We start from the raw sequence: 15,609 nt of genomic DNA on the forward strand, positions 1-15,609 counted from the left end.
TAGCCTGCCAGGCTCCTCTGTCCATGGGATTTCCCAGGCAAAAATAGTGGAGTGGGTTGCCATTTCCTACTCCAGGGGATCTTCCCAAACCAGGGATCAACTGGGCATCCAGCCAAGAGCCTCAACCACTGATAGAGTCTCCCAGGTCCTTCCTTCCCAACTCCTGCCCCAATTTCCATGCACAGAAAGGAACATGGGGGGTCTCACCTTCTTCATAGTTCCTGAATAATCTATGAGAGGGTAAATATACAGATATACTGGTTAGAATGGGGTGGGGGGAACCCTCATGCAGAAACCCACCTCCCACCTCAGTCCCCTAGTACCTTGTCCATGTCGACCACATGGAGGGACCCTCCCAAGACACTCCTTGTGTGCAGGTGCTCGGCACCGTTGACAGCGGTACCCCTGATAGAAAGTGCCTCTGAGATGCAAGGAGGAGATAAAGGAAGGAGTCAGTGATGCTGAACAAACACAGCCAATCATTTTGCCAACAACATAAAGGGCCCCTTTGGGTTTTCTTTAGAGCAGAAGAGAGACAGAGAAGCTGCAGATCAAAGGAGAGCCTCCCCACTCCCAACTCAGGGGCATGATGGCCAGGGGAGCCCCCCACCCCAAAGAGGAAGGGACAACCCACCCCAGCTACCAGGTCTATCCTCCCAGACTCCCACCTCAGCAGCATCTGGCAAGCCTTGCAGGATGCGGTCTCCTCAAAGGAAAACATCTGGAAGTCATGACCATTGGCAGTGGCGTTCTCAGGGTAGATATTGGAGCTGGCGAGGGAAGAGAATTCCATGCAGTGGAACAGGATTCAGCCATTAAAGGCAATGAGGTACCAGTACACGCTGCAACCTGGATGGATCAAGACCTCTTTCCTTTTTTATGGCTAAATACTGTTCCATTGCATGGATATGCCCTGTTGTGTTTCTCCATCCACCCACTGATGGACATTCGGATTGTGACCACCATTTTGCTATTGTGAACAGTGCTTCAGTGAACACAGGTGGAGACAGAAAGTGGGTGAGTGGGTGCCAGGGGCTGGCCATAGGGAAAACAGGAAGTGATCACTGCTTGAGTGCAGGGTCTCATCTTGGGGTCTGAAGATGTTTTGGAACTAGATAGAGGTGATGGTCGCACAGTGTGAATTTACTAAATACCACTGAACTATGCATTTTTTTTAAAGATTCTTTTTTAATGTGGACCATTTTAAAAGTCGTTATTGAATGTGTTACAATATTGCTTCTATTTTTTATATTTTGGTTTTCTGGCCACAAGGCATGTAGGATCTTAGTTCCCTGACCAGGGACTGAACTCACACCCCCCTGCACTGAAAGGGGGAGTTTCAACCATTGAACTGCCAGGGGAGTCCCAGAATTGTGCACTTCAAAATGGCTAAGTTTTTGTTATGTGAATTTCATCTCAAGAAAGAGAAGGAGGAGGAAGACAAGGAGGAATGATTTCCAGGCTGGTGATGGAAAATCGTGGACACTTGGCATTCTGGGGATGCAGACTGTCTTGAAAGCCTGTCCCTCCCATTTCCCAGAGCAAGAAACTGAGGTTCTGAGTGACCCCACGGCAGGGTGAGACTAAAGCCCAAAACTGCCTAAAGTCCTCTGAGGATGGAAAGATGGAGGAGGAGGGGGTCTCACATGGCCATCTCGAACTGCTCCATCCACTTCTTCTTTAGTTCTCGTGTCTTGAAGAACAGCTCATAGCCCTGAGCACCTTGGTCCTCAATCAGGAGGAACATGTGAGTCCACTGCAGAGGAGCAGGGTTTAAAATGAAGGCACCTGCCCTGCAGAGGGTGGGACCACGAGCCCATTGACCCTGCTGCTCTGGGGAGGAAGGGGTCAAGCCAACTACAGCCTGTCTGCCCCCAGGAGGGCCCTGTAAAGGGCTTCCCAGGAGAAGCAAATACACACCCAAAAATTTAGATTCATACACACGCATACTTATACCTATGGCTGATTCACACTGATGTACGGCAGAAACCAACACAATATTATAAAGCAATTATCCTCCAATTAAAAACAAATTTAAATAAAATTTTTTTTAATTACAAAACAAAATAACACTCAGGACTTCCGTGGCTGTCTGGGGGTTAAGACTCTGCACTTCCACTGCAGGGGGAGTGAGTCTGATCCTTGATGGGGGAACTAAGATCCCACATGCCATGTGGCCAAAATAATTAAAATTTTTTAATTAATTTATTTCTCTTGACTGGAGGCTAATTACAACATTGTAGTGATTTTTGGCATACATTGACATGAATCAGCCATGGGTGTACATGTGTCCCCCATCCTGAACCTCCCTCCCTCCAACCTCCCTCCCCATCCCATCCCTCAAAGTTGTCCCAGTGTACCGGCTTTGAATGCCCTGTTTCATGCATCGAACTTGGACTGGTGATCTGTTTCACATATGGTAATATATATGTTTCAATGCTAAATCACACACACACACACTGGCATTCCAAGGGCCAAGCAGAGAGTTCAAGTGGCATTGAGGGTCCCCAGCATTGGGGTCTCCCAGTTACCACCTCCGAGACTTACCTTCTTGTTGTCCCTCTCTCCAGAGGAGTCATCTCGAATCTGGAAGCTGTGCAGGTTCACAAAGTCCTTGAGGTCATAGGAGTCCCCTCGGCGCTTACAGATGAGCAGAGCTTTGTCAAGCAGGAAGGCATACCTGAAAGCAATCAAGTGTCCCTGTCTGGCTCCTCCCTAAGTTCCCACAAGCTCTCCACCTGATCCCCTCCCGCTTTCCGGGCTCACTCTGCTGTCAATCTAGGATTCTGGCTCTTCTTCTCCTGAGTGGTCAACTTGGCCACGCCTACCTGTCTATCTTGACCACACCCATTTGATTCTTGCTCTTCCTGCCACCTGTCCTCCTTGGCTCCACCCACACAACCATGCTGACTCTGCCTCTCCTCTCAGTCTAGGCTCCACCCACTGGTCCATATGGCCCCACCTACCTCAGATGGTAAAGAATCTGCCTGCAATGCGGGAAAACCAGGTTCGATCCCTAGGCTGGGAAGATCCTCTGGAGAAGGGAATGGCAACCCACTCCAGTATTCTTGTCTGGAGATTCCCATGAAGAGAGGAGCCTGGCGGGCTACAGTCTATGGGATCGCAAAGAGTCGGACACACCTAGGGGACTATTTTTCAAAAACCTGTCTATCTAGAAATAGCACCAAGCCCTTGCCCAGATTCCATCCTAGATCTGTGTTGGCTCCACCCACCTGCCTAACCAGTAGCCTGGCCCCACCCTTGTCCAGGCTCCGCCCCAGATCCGTATTGGCTCCGCCCACCTGTCCATCTTGGAGCGCCTCTCCACCGAAGTTATCTTCAGCTCACCATCGATCTTGGGTCGGCCGTAGTGGGCTAGAGACTGGTCCTACACAGCAGACAAGACGTCTGGCAAGGGGCCCCCAGGAAGAGATGACACCCCCTCTCCACGTGGCCACACCCCGGCCCTCCCTACCCACCCACTCACCAGGTTCTCGATGGACAGTTGGAAGTTGGTAATCTGCCGCAGTGTCTCATTGTCCCGCTTGACCTCGTTTACGCACTGTGCCAGGTCCTGGGGGTGGAGCAAGGGTGAGCCTGGGTGCCTCCTTCCCAGAACCCTATCCCCTACCTGGCAGGGGATAGAGGGTCAACCTCCAGCAGAGGGCAGAAGGAGAATGTCACTGTCCCCAAGGGGATGCTGGGAATGAGTCATTCGAGGTACAGGTGTGTCCCCTGCTGTGGAGGGAGGGGGCGGCCCATGGGTGTGGCCGTGCCTGGGTGGTACTCCCCGACTTAAACCCATGGTGTCTGTGTGGCACCGCCATCCCTGTGTGTGACCACTCACCCTCATGGCATCTAGGGCCAGCCGCAAGTTGTCCTTCTCCATCGCATCCTGTGTGTGTTTCACCAGCTCCTGTGTGACGCACAGAGATGCATATTGCCTGGGCCTGCCCCCTCCTCCTGGAGGGCCTTCCAAACAAGTCTGGCCCACCAGCTCCTTCTTCCTCCCTCTGCTGTCCCTAGAGGCTGGGGCACAGCTCCAGTGATCCCCTCCCAGAGAGGGAAGCCCAGTCCCCAGGAGCCCTTGCAGGGAGATCTATGTGCCCATGCCTTCCCCGCTTTGTGCACCTGGAGCAGGAGGTGATATTTGAGCACTCGCTGCATGGGGACCATCAACAGGTCCCTTAAGGTGAACCTCCCGTTGTTGGCACGCTGAGAACATTCCTAGGAGGTTGGAGAAAGGGGTGAGTGAGAAGAGGTGGAGGCAGGTAGGGATTGTTCTAGAACCTGAAGCCTCTTCTCCCCACTCCCCAAGGAAATAAAGAAGAACGCTACGGGGTAAGGGTGACCAGCTGGAGGCTGCCTGGGGTAGATGTCCAGGATTCCTCAGCTGAAGGGGGCTCCAGAGAAGGAGGTACACAGGCCTGGAGGGTCCCCATGATGGAGACCAAAGATACTGAATGGACAGCAGAGACTGGCCATCCCTCATCATCCCTGCTCTGTCTATGCTTCCACTAGACAAACGGATCCAGGTTTCGGTTCAGTCCAGGATCCATGCTCCCTCCAGGATCAGGGCTTGGCTGGGATCGGGGCTCTGTGTGAAGTTGGAACTCAGCCCAGAACTGAGGTTTGGCCCAGACTTGGTGCACAGCCAGGGCTGGGCCTCTTGGGGTTCAGTGTGCCCTCGGAGTTCAGGTCAGTGTCAGGATCTCAGGCTGGTACCAGGGCTCCATCCAGAGTACAGGGTTCAGCTGGGGTCAAGGCTCAGTGCTCTGGTCTATCTCCTCCTGCTCAGTTTCTCCCACCTGGCTGATCAGTACCTCCCTCCCCAAACCTTCAGTGGGCAGACCCCTGGCTGGGCTGCAGCAGGAAGGAATGCTCCCTCCAGCTCAGTCTCCCCACTACTGCCCCCTAGAGAGTGGAAAGGAGTGAGAGAGCTTCCCCCCGCAAAGATGAAGCCCATCCCCTACTTCCAGCTTCATTTGTACATCCTCCCGGGCTGTGGCCACGCGGTCCAGGTGCTTGCTGGCCGACTCCACCTGGCTGCAGTAGCGGCCATAGATGAGGAACCTGCGGGAAGAGGGCAGGCGGCCGGGGAATGACACTGGCACCAAGGTCAGGCAGATCTGGGTGTCAGTCCCGGACCTGCCTCTTCCCAGCTGGATGGTGCTGAGCCTCAGTCTCCCTGTCTGTAAAATGGGCATAACAATAGCACCTCTCACATATGGGTTATTGTAGCATTAAATGAGATAATGCACAAGAAGCTCTTAGTGGAACACCTGGCATATCATATCTGCTTAATGTTCATTTATTTAATAAGAATTTATTGAACACGTACTGTGTGCCAAGTTCCACATTAAGCTCTGTAGAATTCCCTGGTAGCCCAGCTGGTAAAGAATCCGCCTGCAGTGCAGGAGACCCCTGTTCGACTCCTGCATCGGAAATATCCTCTGGAAAAGGGATAGGCTACCCACTCCAGTATTCTTGGGCTTCCCTAGTGGCTCAGCTGGTAAAGAATCCGCCTGCAATGCGGGAGGCCTGGGTTTGATCCCTCGGTTGGAAAGATCCCCTGGAGAAGGGAATGACTACACACTCCAGTATTCTGGCCTGGAGAATTCCATGGACTGTATAGTCCACCGGGTCACAAAGAGTTGGACATGACTGAGAGACTTTAAAAAAAGGCATCAATTTATTTGATCCTCACCCAAACCCCAAAGAGGAACATTCTGGGGTCACACTGATTTTCGAGATGCAGAAGTAGAAGCACAGAGAGGTTAAGTGGCTTTCTAGTGCCATACAGCTCACAAGAGGAAGAGCTGGGAGTTTAACCAGAGGTGAGCAGCCCTGTGCCCACAGCAAAGAAAGAAAAGCCTTCTTTGTTTGGTGGTCTATGAGGGCAATGTCTCCCGAATGCCCAGCCTGGGCAGGGCAGGGTGACCTCCAGAGGTCTGGGCTGGCTGCCTGGGTCTCACCTCTCCTTGTATTTGATGAAGACCTGGTAGAGGGTGGCTGCACTGGGGTTGGCCAGGGCTTCCTTCATCTCCTTTAGGAAATGGGTGTGCACACGAAGCAGGTCCTACTTGGAGGGAAGGGGTGAGGCTTGGGGTGGGAGCCTGGAGCTGGGGATGCTGGGTGGGAGAAGGGTCATCTGCCCACCCTACGAGGTTCATCTCCCAACCCCCAAACCCCAGGGACAGGTGAAGCCAGCAAACCATCCCCTCTGGACAGAAGCCCGGGAAGGCAGTAATCAGTCAGCTCACCTCGATGTTGATGAAGATAATCTCGATGTCTTGGGGTTTAAGGAACCGCTGCAAGGGCTTCATAAAATGCTGTGGGGGAGTCGGGAGAGAAGGATGGAGAAGGGGAAGACTCCTCCTTCCAGGCGAGCCCCAGAGACACAGAGAGGAGGAGACAGAGATGGAAAGGGACAAATGGAAACATGAGAAACTAGGGGGGAGAGAGAGACATGTGTAGAAAGAAAGAGACAGAGGCAAGGGAACGGAAAATGAGAGAAAAGAGAAATGGAGAAAGTCCACACAAAAAACCTGTACAGGACTGTTCCACGCAGAATTCATCATCATAAATTCCCAAAGTGGAAACAACCCACGTGTCCGTCGACAGATGAATGAATAACAAAATGCGGTCCATCCAGGAAAAGGAGTGAAGCCCTGACACTCACCACAGTGTGGATGAGCCTTGAAACACGATGTTCAGCGAGAGGAGCCAGGCACAGAAGGCCACACATGAATGAGTTCATTTAGATGAAATGTCCAGAATAAGTAACGCCACAAAGACAGAAAGTAGGTTAGTGGTTGCCAGGGAGGGGCTGCAGGGAAATCGGAGTTTAAGGGGTGATGGTTAAGGGGTATGGGGTTTCTTTGAGGGCTGATGAAAATGTTCTAAAATTGGGAATTTCCTGGTTGTCCAGTGGTTTAGGAGAGCCTGGGTTCCATTCCTGGCCCAGGAACTAAGATCTCACAAGCTGCAAGGCCAAAACAACAGAAAAAGAAAGAAAATGTTCTAAAATTAAACAGTGGTACACAACTTTGTGGGGTTCCCAGATGGCGCTAGTAGCAAAGAACCTGCCTGCCAACGCAGGAGACACAGGTTCAATCCCAGGGTCAGGTAGATCCCCTGGAGGAGGGCATGACAACCCGCTCCAGTATTCTTGCCTGGAGAATCCTATGGACAGAGGAGCCTGGTGGGCTGCGGTCCACGGGGTCACACAAAGTGGGACATGACTGAGCACACATACAACACGGTAAATCAACTATACTCCAATAAATTTTTTAAAAAATAAACAGTTGTGATGGTAGCAAACCCTTGTGAATATACCAGAAAATATTCAATTGTAGATGCTCAGTGGCTGAATTGTATGGCATTTTTATTAAATCTCAATAAAATGGTTAAAAAAGAGATGGCCAGGGACTTCTCTGGTGGTCCAGTGCTTAAGACTCCATGCTTCCACTGCAGGGGGCATGGGTTAGATCCCTGGTCCAGGGAACTGAGATCTCACATGCCACATAGTGCAGCAAAAAAAAAAAAAAAAAGAGAGAGAGAGAGAGAGAGAGAGGGCCAAAGGAAAAAGAGGAAGTAGAAAGTGAAAGTAATAGAGATAGATGGGCAAATGAGGATACAGGAAAAGAGGGAGACAGGGATAAAGAGACACAGAAGAAGAGAAATTCAAACAGAGGGGGAAGTAGGGAGCAACACCAACGGGACCAGAAACTATGAGAGACGAAGAAATACGGAGTAGTGAGATCAGGAAACATCTCCAAGCCCGGGTCGGGTGGACGCTGCCTCTCCGCTCTGCGCATGCGTCTGGCAAGGACCCGCTCGGAGCATCACCTGTTGGATGGAGCCCAGCGTGTCCGTATACTTCTCCTCCGTCTGCTGGATCTCCCGCAGACAGCAGCACCGCTTGTCATACTCCGTCATCTTGGGCTGAGAGTGGGGAGGATAGGCTGATGTTGGGGTGTCCGGGGATGCGCCCCACCCATGAGCCTGCCCAACCGGGTCCTGCGTCCCCACATACCGGCATGGGTACCGGCTCCGAGCGCATGAGGTCCTCGTAGACCTCATCGCCCTCTGCCTCCTCGTTCTCCACGCAGTCGTACAGGTCCTCATCCTCCTCCACCGTGTCGCTGCAAGACGCGGAGTCAGGAGGAGCTAGGGAAGCCCCCAGACCACGGACCCTCCGACACCCCAGGGAGAGGCCATGTCCCCTCAGACCCACACCCCCCTTGGCGGGGCCTTGCCTCCTCAGACCACCAGGGCAGGATCATGGTCTCAGACACTCACTCGATCTGGTCGGACAGTCCACTGTAGATGTCTTCATCACCCACACTCTCCTCAGTGGGGAAGGGCCTGGGGGAGAGATGGTATGAGCAGAGACCCAGGGGGGCCAGGTGGGCAGGGGGCTTCAAGGAGGAGGAATAGGGCCGAACTGGGTCCAGAGCATCGGCTCATGTAGTTACTCACATGATTCCCTTGTTCTGGGCAATCGGGGTCCAGGACAGAGCGGACAGGGTGTAGATGACCTGTGACGGGGGCCAAGGCTGCTCAGCAAGCCCCTTCCCCACCCACATGCCAGAACACAGCCTCCAAGCACTTGACCTTGAGGTTACACTTCATGTCCCTGGGAGCCCAATTCAGAATTTTCCCACCTTCCTATGTCCCACGTCAGCATGTCCACATTCCCTTAACTGAGCACCCACCACTTGAACCCTTTGTTCTAGTCAGTCGTCATAAACGCTCAGACAGAATGGGATGATCTTATTTCCAAGTTACAAAGGACCTAGGGCTCAGAGAGGCACGGCCACATATCCGAGGTCACACAGCAAGTGATGAGACAGGGACTCACACTGGGTTCCACGTGTTCCAAGCAAGGCTTTTTGCACCTGCTGTACGACTTGTTCTAGTCCAGCAGTCCTTCCCTGACAACACTTGGTTTGTCCAGTGTAGACATTCATGGAAATGAATTGAAATCCAGTCTTTGGGCTCTAGGTGTCCAGCTCACAGGCAGCTCAGTGCCATCTTACCTTGCCAAAATCCTGCACATCGAAGAGGTCGAAGGCCTCAAAGAGTTCACTCCTCTTGAGGCCAAACTTCTCATAGCAGGTAGACAGGAAAGTGCGGATATTCTTAAGGCAGAGGAACTGTGGGAAGAGAAATGAGGTTGGAGGAAACAAAACGGGACAGGGGAGAAGTTGACTCCTGGCCAGTGGGCTTGAGGTCTGGCCCAGGAAGAGGGAAAAGAAGGCACAGCCCCCTCAGGAAAGATCAAGCTATACCTGAAGCCACATCTACCCCCTGCATTTTTTTTACTGAAGTACAACTCATCAGATACAAAGCTAACCATTAACAGATAACAATCTGGTGTATATAAGCAATGGAATGATACTCAGCCATTGAAAATGAATGAAATCTTGATTTATGCTGCATCACAGATAAACCTTGAAAATATTATGCTAAGTGAAATAAGCCAAATACAGAAAGATGAAAGTTGTATGATACCACCTATATAAGTCCCTAGAAAAGGCACATCCATAAAGACAGAAATTAGGATGGGGGGCATACCAGAGGCTGGGCGAGGGGATGGGGAGTCTGTGTTTAATGGGCACAGAGTTTCTGTTGGGGATGATGAAAAAGTTTTGGATATAGTGGTGATGGTGACACTACATGATGAATGTATTAAATGCCATTGAATTGTATACTTGCAAGTGGTTAAAATGGCAAGTATTATTGTTTTCGTTTATATATATGTTATTTGTATATTTTCACATAAAATTTTACTTATATTTATAAAATATACTTATTTTATTTATATACAATGATAAATATGTATAGTTTACCACAATAAAAAATTTAACCATTAGCCACTTTATTCATTGTTCAATTAATTTGTATTGGGTTATAGTTGATTTACAATGTTGTGTTAGTTTCTGCTCTCCAACAAACTTTTTCAGTTATACATATACATATATCCACTCTTTTTAAGATTCTTTTCCCATGTAGGTCATTACAGAGTCTTTTTTTAGAGCAATGTAAAAGTATTTTTATTTTCAAAAATAGTAGATGTAAGCATTTAAAGTTGTCTAATACTATTGTACAATTGATCTTCAGGTTGTATGCAAAATATCTGACACAGGGATACCCTAATTTTTAAATTGGAGGATAGCTGCTTTACACAGAGAAGGCAATGGCACCCCACTCCAGTACTCTTGCCTGGGAAATCCCATGGGTGGAGGAGCCTAGTAGGCTGCAGTCCATGGGGTCGCTAAGAATCGGACACAACTGAGTGACTTCACTTTCACTTTTCACTTTCATGCATTGGAGAAGGAAATGGAAACCCACTCCAGCGTTCTTGCCTGGAGAATCCCAGGGACGGGGGAGCCTGGTGGGCTGCCATCTATGGGGTCACACAGAGTTGGACACGACTGAAGCGACTTAGCAGCAGCAGCAGCACTTGCTTTACAATGTTGTGGTCCTCTCTGCCATTACAGAGTACTGAGCAGAGTTCCCTGTGCTATACAGTAGGTTCTTATTAGTTATCTATTTTATAACCATTGAGCGGTGGTGGTTTAATTGCTAAGTCATGTGAAACTCTTCCCAACACCATGGACTGTAGCCCTCCAGGCTCCTCTGTCCATGGAATTTCCCAGACAAAAATACGGGAGTGGGTTGCCATTTCCTTCTCCAGGGGGTCTTCCCGACCCAGGGATCAAACCTGTGTCTCCTACATTGCAGGTGGATTCTTTACTGCTGAGCCACCAGGGAATCCCATTATAGCCATTAACCATTTTTAAATGTCCACTTCAGCGGCATTTAATGGGTTCACAGTATTGTGCCATCATCACCCCCACCTAGTTCCAAGACAATCTGTCACCCAAAAGGAAATCCTGCACCCACGAAGCACGCACTTTGCATTCCTCTCTCCCCTCCCTTCTCCCAGGCAAGCGTTAGTGTGCCTTCTGTCTCTATGCTTTTATCTATCTATGTCCATCAACTGATACTGGGTACACAAAATGAGAATACAAGCAGTAGAATACAACTCAGCCACAAAAAGGGGTGAAGGACTAACAATGCATGCTACAAATAACCAAAACCATGTTCTGTGAAAACTGCCAGACAGAAGGTCACATATTTTGTGATTCCATTTATATGAAACATCCCTGATAATATTTATATGAAATATCCTTGACATTCCACTTATATGAAATATCCCTGCTATTGTATAGCACTGGAAATTATATTTAATATTTTATAATAACCTATAATGGGCTTCCTTGGTGGTTCAGTGGTAAAGAATCTGCCTGCAATGCAGGAGACCTGGGTTCGACCCCTGGGTCGGGAAGATCCCCTGGAGAAGGAAATGGCAACACGCTCCAGCATTCTTGCCTGGGAAAATCCCATGGACAGAGGAGCCTGGGAGGCTACAGTCCATGGGGTCACAAAAGAGTCAGACATGACTTAGCAACTAAACAACAAGAGCAACAACAACTCTGTGATTCTACAACATTTGTATTTGGGGATGCCTACTCTATGTGGTTGGGCACTCAGACTTGTTCCATTCTCTTGATCACCCTGTGGGGTTTTAATGCCCATTTTACCTAAAAGGAAGGAGGCTCAAAGAGGGAAGGAAAGTTGCCCAAGATTATTAACTGCAAGAGTGACTCTGTGGCTGGGAATTCCCTGGTAGTCTAGTGGTTAAGACTCTGTGCTTCCAGTGCAGGGGGCACAGGTTTGATCCCTGGTCAAAAAATTAAGATCCCACAAGTCACAGAGGTGTGGCCAAAAAAAAAAAAAATTCTATGCACAGGGAACTCTGCTCAATATTATGTAACAACCTAAATGGGACAAGAATTTGAAAAAGAAGAGATACATGTATATGTATCACTGAATCACCCGACTGTACACCTGAAACTCACACAACATTGTTAATCAACTATATTCCAATATAAAATAAGAAGTTAAAAAAGGAAAAAGAGTAAGCATGTGGCATAGAAAGCACACTTCTGGTCATCAAAGGGGAAAGGCCGAGAGGGTGACAAATTAGGAGATGGGGATTTACAGATACACACTATTGACTATAAAATAAGTAAACAACAGGGACCTACTGTATAGCACAGGCAAATATAGTCAATGCTCTTGAAATAACTTACAATGGAAAAGAATCTCAAAAAGAATATATGGCAACCCACTCCAGTACTCCTCCCTGGAGAATCCCCATGGACAGAGGAGCCTGGCAGGCTACAGTCCGTGGGTGCGCAAAGAGTCAGACACGACTGAGCAACTAAGCACAGCACATACATATATATAACGGTATCATATTTGCTATGTACTTGAAACTAACAATACCGTAAAATTCCTGCCTGGAGAACCCCATAGACAGAGAAGCCTGCTGGTCTACAGTCCATAGGGTCACAAACAGTTGGATATGACTTAAGTGACTTAGCACGCACAAATCAACTATACTTCATTTTTTTTTAAATCCAAATAAAAACAAACAAACAAAAGTAAGACCATGGAAGAGCTGAAATTTAATTCCAAGATGGTATGAGTCTGGAGTCGATTTTCTTGACTATAACTTCATTGCTTTGTATGCAGTGGAAGTCACCATGAGCACCTGTGACATGTTCCATTCTCAGCACTTTCTCTATATTGTTTTAAATTTATGTATCTTCAAATTAAAAATATATATATATATATATAAAGTAAGCAACAGGACGGTTTGATGTACTTATTCATAGTGAAAGCATTACTACAGTCAAACTAATTAAGACTTCTCATAGTTGCCATGTTTTCGTGTGTAATGAATGCACTTGAAATCTACTCTCATAGAGTAGTTATGTTGTTCAATACAGTGTTACCAAGTACAGTCATACAGTACCCTAGAGCTCCAGACCGACTCATCCTATGTAACTTCAACTTAATACCCTTTAACCAATATCTGCCCATTAATTTCCCCACCTCTACCCCCAGCTCCTTGTACCCATGGTTCAACTCTGCTTCTGTTAAGTTTCACTCTCTCTGTGTAGAGAGGTCAGCTCATCAAAATGAATTTAAAAATTAAACAGGAATGCTTCTACTCTGTGTGGCCCCATTAATTATAATGTTTGCTGTTGGTTCCTAACAGAAATTCTGTTTTCCTTTTTCTTTTTTGTTAAATTGAAGTATTAGTTGATTTACAATGTTGTCTTAGTTTCAAGTGTACAACAAAGCGATTCAGATATAGATAGATAATTCTCTTTCAGATTGTTTTCCATTATAAGTTTTTGCAAGGTCTTCCCTGGTGGCCCAGTGATGAAGCATCTGCCTGCCCATGTAGGCGACACAGGTTCAATCCCTGATCAGGGAAGATCAGACATGCTGTGGAGCAACAAAGCCCCTGCACCAAACTATCGAGCCCACACGCTGTAACTGCTGAAGCCCACGCGCCTAGACCCTGTGCCCTGTGACAAGAGAAGCACCGCAGTGCAAAGCCCACATGCAACTACAGCAGTCCCCGTGGGATGCAGCTAGAGAAAGCCAGCACAGCGATGAGGACCCAGGGCAGCCAAAAAAAAAAAAACAGTAGTAATAATAAATAAGTTGTTATAAGATAATGAATATAGTTCCCTGTGCAATATAGCAGGTCTTTGTTGGGCATCTATTTTATATATAGCAGGGTATATATGTTAATCCCAAACTTCTAATTTATAGAAACATTTTTATCCATTTAAATAAATTTCTTTGTATTCCTAGATTCTTGGAAAGTCTTTGTATTTGCTTATTTCATTGAATCAAGAATGGATGTTGACTTTGATTAAGTGATTTCAAAGACTTGTACAAGACAAGCAAGTGTATTTTGTTCTTGATTCTATTAGCATAGGGAGTTATATTAATCGAACCCCCGATACTGAATCTTTGGTTCTTTTGAAGTGACTCTCAATTTTTCTCTGCATTTGAAAAAGGTGAAAATGAGTCACACAACATCTATGGGCTCTAAAATGTCAGTGTAAAACCCTGATTATAATTTTAGTGTCGTTAATTCCTATGTATCTAAAAATTGTAGATTTTTGGAGGCTATCCGCCTCAACATTTGTGAATATTTTTGCTCGCATGCATGTGGCCACATTTAAGTCAGATCAGAAATGATTAAAATAATGAAAAGAGGAATTTATTTTAAATTTTTAAAATATATGTAATCATATTTATATGAGAGATACCGTGGAATCCTTGCAATAATCTTACAAAATAATTACAACTATTATATTCATTTTATAGATAAAAAACTCAAGCAGGGACAGACACTGCTGGAGTACAAACTTAGCTGCATTTATGAATCAATTCAATACACCCTGTTCTCTGTATCTTTGTATCTCACACTTTCATCTTCAGATTGTATCTTCTTCTGAATTATTTCCACATCCACAGCCTACTTAAGCCATTCTACGTGGAACATGAACTTTAACATAAATGAATGTATTAAAGGCGAGAACATCCTACTCTCAAAGAAAACCAGGATCAAGTGCTATAGACAGAAGTCAGTGTAAAACAAATATGATGTAAATAGTGTTATAAAATTTTAGCTTGGCTGTCCAGTGGTTAGGACTCCGCACTCCCAAAGCAGAGGGCCGGAGTTTAACCCCTGGTCAGGGAACTAAATCCCACATGCCACAACTAAAGATCCTGTATGTCACAACTAAGATCTGGTGCCGCCAAATAAATACTTTTTTAAAAATTTAAACCTTTGTCTTTGGTACAAAGCAAAACATTACACTCAAGAGTGAAATGCTGCAGAAGTTTTCTTTGACATCAGGACTAAGGCAAGAGTGCCCACAGTTCATTCTTATTCATACTGCACCAAAGATCTTAGCCTGCATTGTAAAGCAAGACAAAGAAAGAAAAGGAAATTAGAAAAGAAAGACATTAATGCTCAGTTTCACAGATGATATGACTGTCAACACAGAAAGCCCCAGAGAACACACACATAAATAACTGGACTCAATAAAATAGCAATGTCACTGAAGACAAAATCAACTTAGTGCATCACATATCGGCACATCAACAACAATCAGAAAATGTGTTTTTTTTTTAAAGATAACATTTGTGAAATATTAGAATAAGCCAAACTAAACTATGGTGATAGAAATCAAATCAGTGGTTGCTTCTGGGGTGAGGAGGGTAGAAGAGATTGACTCAGAAAGGCTGCCAGTGATGAAAAGTTCTGTATCTTGATAAGGGTGTGCGTTGCACAAGGGTACGTGTTTGCTAGAACTGATTGAACAATAAGTTGAAGAACCAAGCATTTCCCTGTATGAAAACTGGATTCGATTTTAAAAGGATAGCATTTCCCATCACCTAAAAGTACCCTTGCCTGGAAAATTCCATGGATGGAGGAGCCTGGTGGGCTGCAGTCCATGGGGTCACTAAGGGTCGGACGCGACTGAGCGACTTCACTTTCACTTTTCACCTTCATGCATTGGAGATGGAAATGGCAACCCACTCCAGTGTTCTTGCCTGGAGAATCCCAGGGACGGGGGAGCCTGGGGGGCTCTGGTGTCTATAGGGTCATACAGAGTCGGACACGACTGAAGCGACTCAGCAGTAGCCAAAAATGTA

The 15,609-nt window shown here is 47.0% G+C and overlaps 1 protein-coding gene across 1 annotated transcript in view; it reads right to left on the reverse strand.

The window, feature by feature from the left end:
* VAV1 (vav guanine nucleotide exchange factor 1) overlaps positions 1 to 15,609 on the reverse strand; it is a 64,663-nt gene that overhangs the window by 25,830 nt on the left and 23,224 nt on the right. The window contains exons 2-18 of the mRNA XM_052643230.1: positions 9,045 to 9,161; positions 8,485 to 8,543; positions 8,305 to 8,370; positions 8,039 to 8,147; positions 7,852 to 7,947; positions 6,264 to 6,332; positions 5,976 to 6,079; positions 4,974 to 5,073; positions 4,132 to 4,227; positions 3,848 to 3,916; positions 3,488 to 3,574; positions 3,303 to 3,388; positions 2,548 to 2,680; positions 1,647 to 1,756; positions 669 to 770; positions 324 to 421; positions 208 to 230 (exon numbers count right to left, since the gene is read on the reverse strand). Of these exons, the coding sequence (XP_052499190.1) occupies positions 208 to 230; positions 324 to 421; positions 669 to 770; positions 1,647 to 1,756; positions 2,548 to 2,680; positions 3,303 to 3,388; positions 3,488 to 3,574; positions 3,848 to 3,916; positions 4,132 to 4,227; positions 4,974 to 5,073; positions 5,976 to 6,079; positions 6,264 to 6,332; positions 7,852 to 7,947; positions 8,039 to 8,147; positions 8,305 to 8,370; positions 8,485 to 8,543; positions 9,045 to 9,161 (1,524 nt within the window). The remainder of the gene's footprint in view (positions 1 to 207; positions 231 to 323; positions 422 to 668; positions 771 to 1,646; positions 1,757 to 2,547; positions 2,681 to 3,302; positions 3,389 to 3,487; positions 3,575 to 3,847; positions 3,917 to 4,131; positions 4,228 to 4,973; positions 5,074 to 5,975; positions 6,080 to 6,263; positions 6,333 to 7,851; positions 7,948 to 8,038; positions 8,148 to 8,304; positions 8,371 to 8,484; positions 8,544 to 9,044; positions 9,162 to 15,609) is intronic.

The sequence above is a fragment of the Budorcas taxicolor genome, chromosome 7 (assembly GCF_023091745.1).
Source record: "Budorcas taxicolor isolate Tak-1 chromosome 7, Takin1.1, whole genome shotgun sequence".
Classification (NCBI taxonomy): Eukaryota; Metazoa; Chordata; class Mammalia; order Artiodactyla; family Bovidae; genus Budorcas; species Budorcas taxicolor.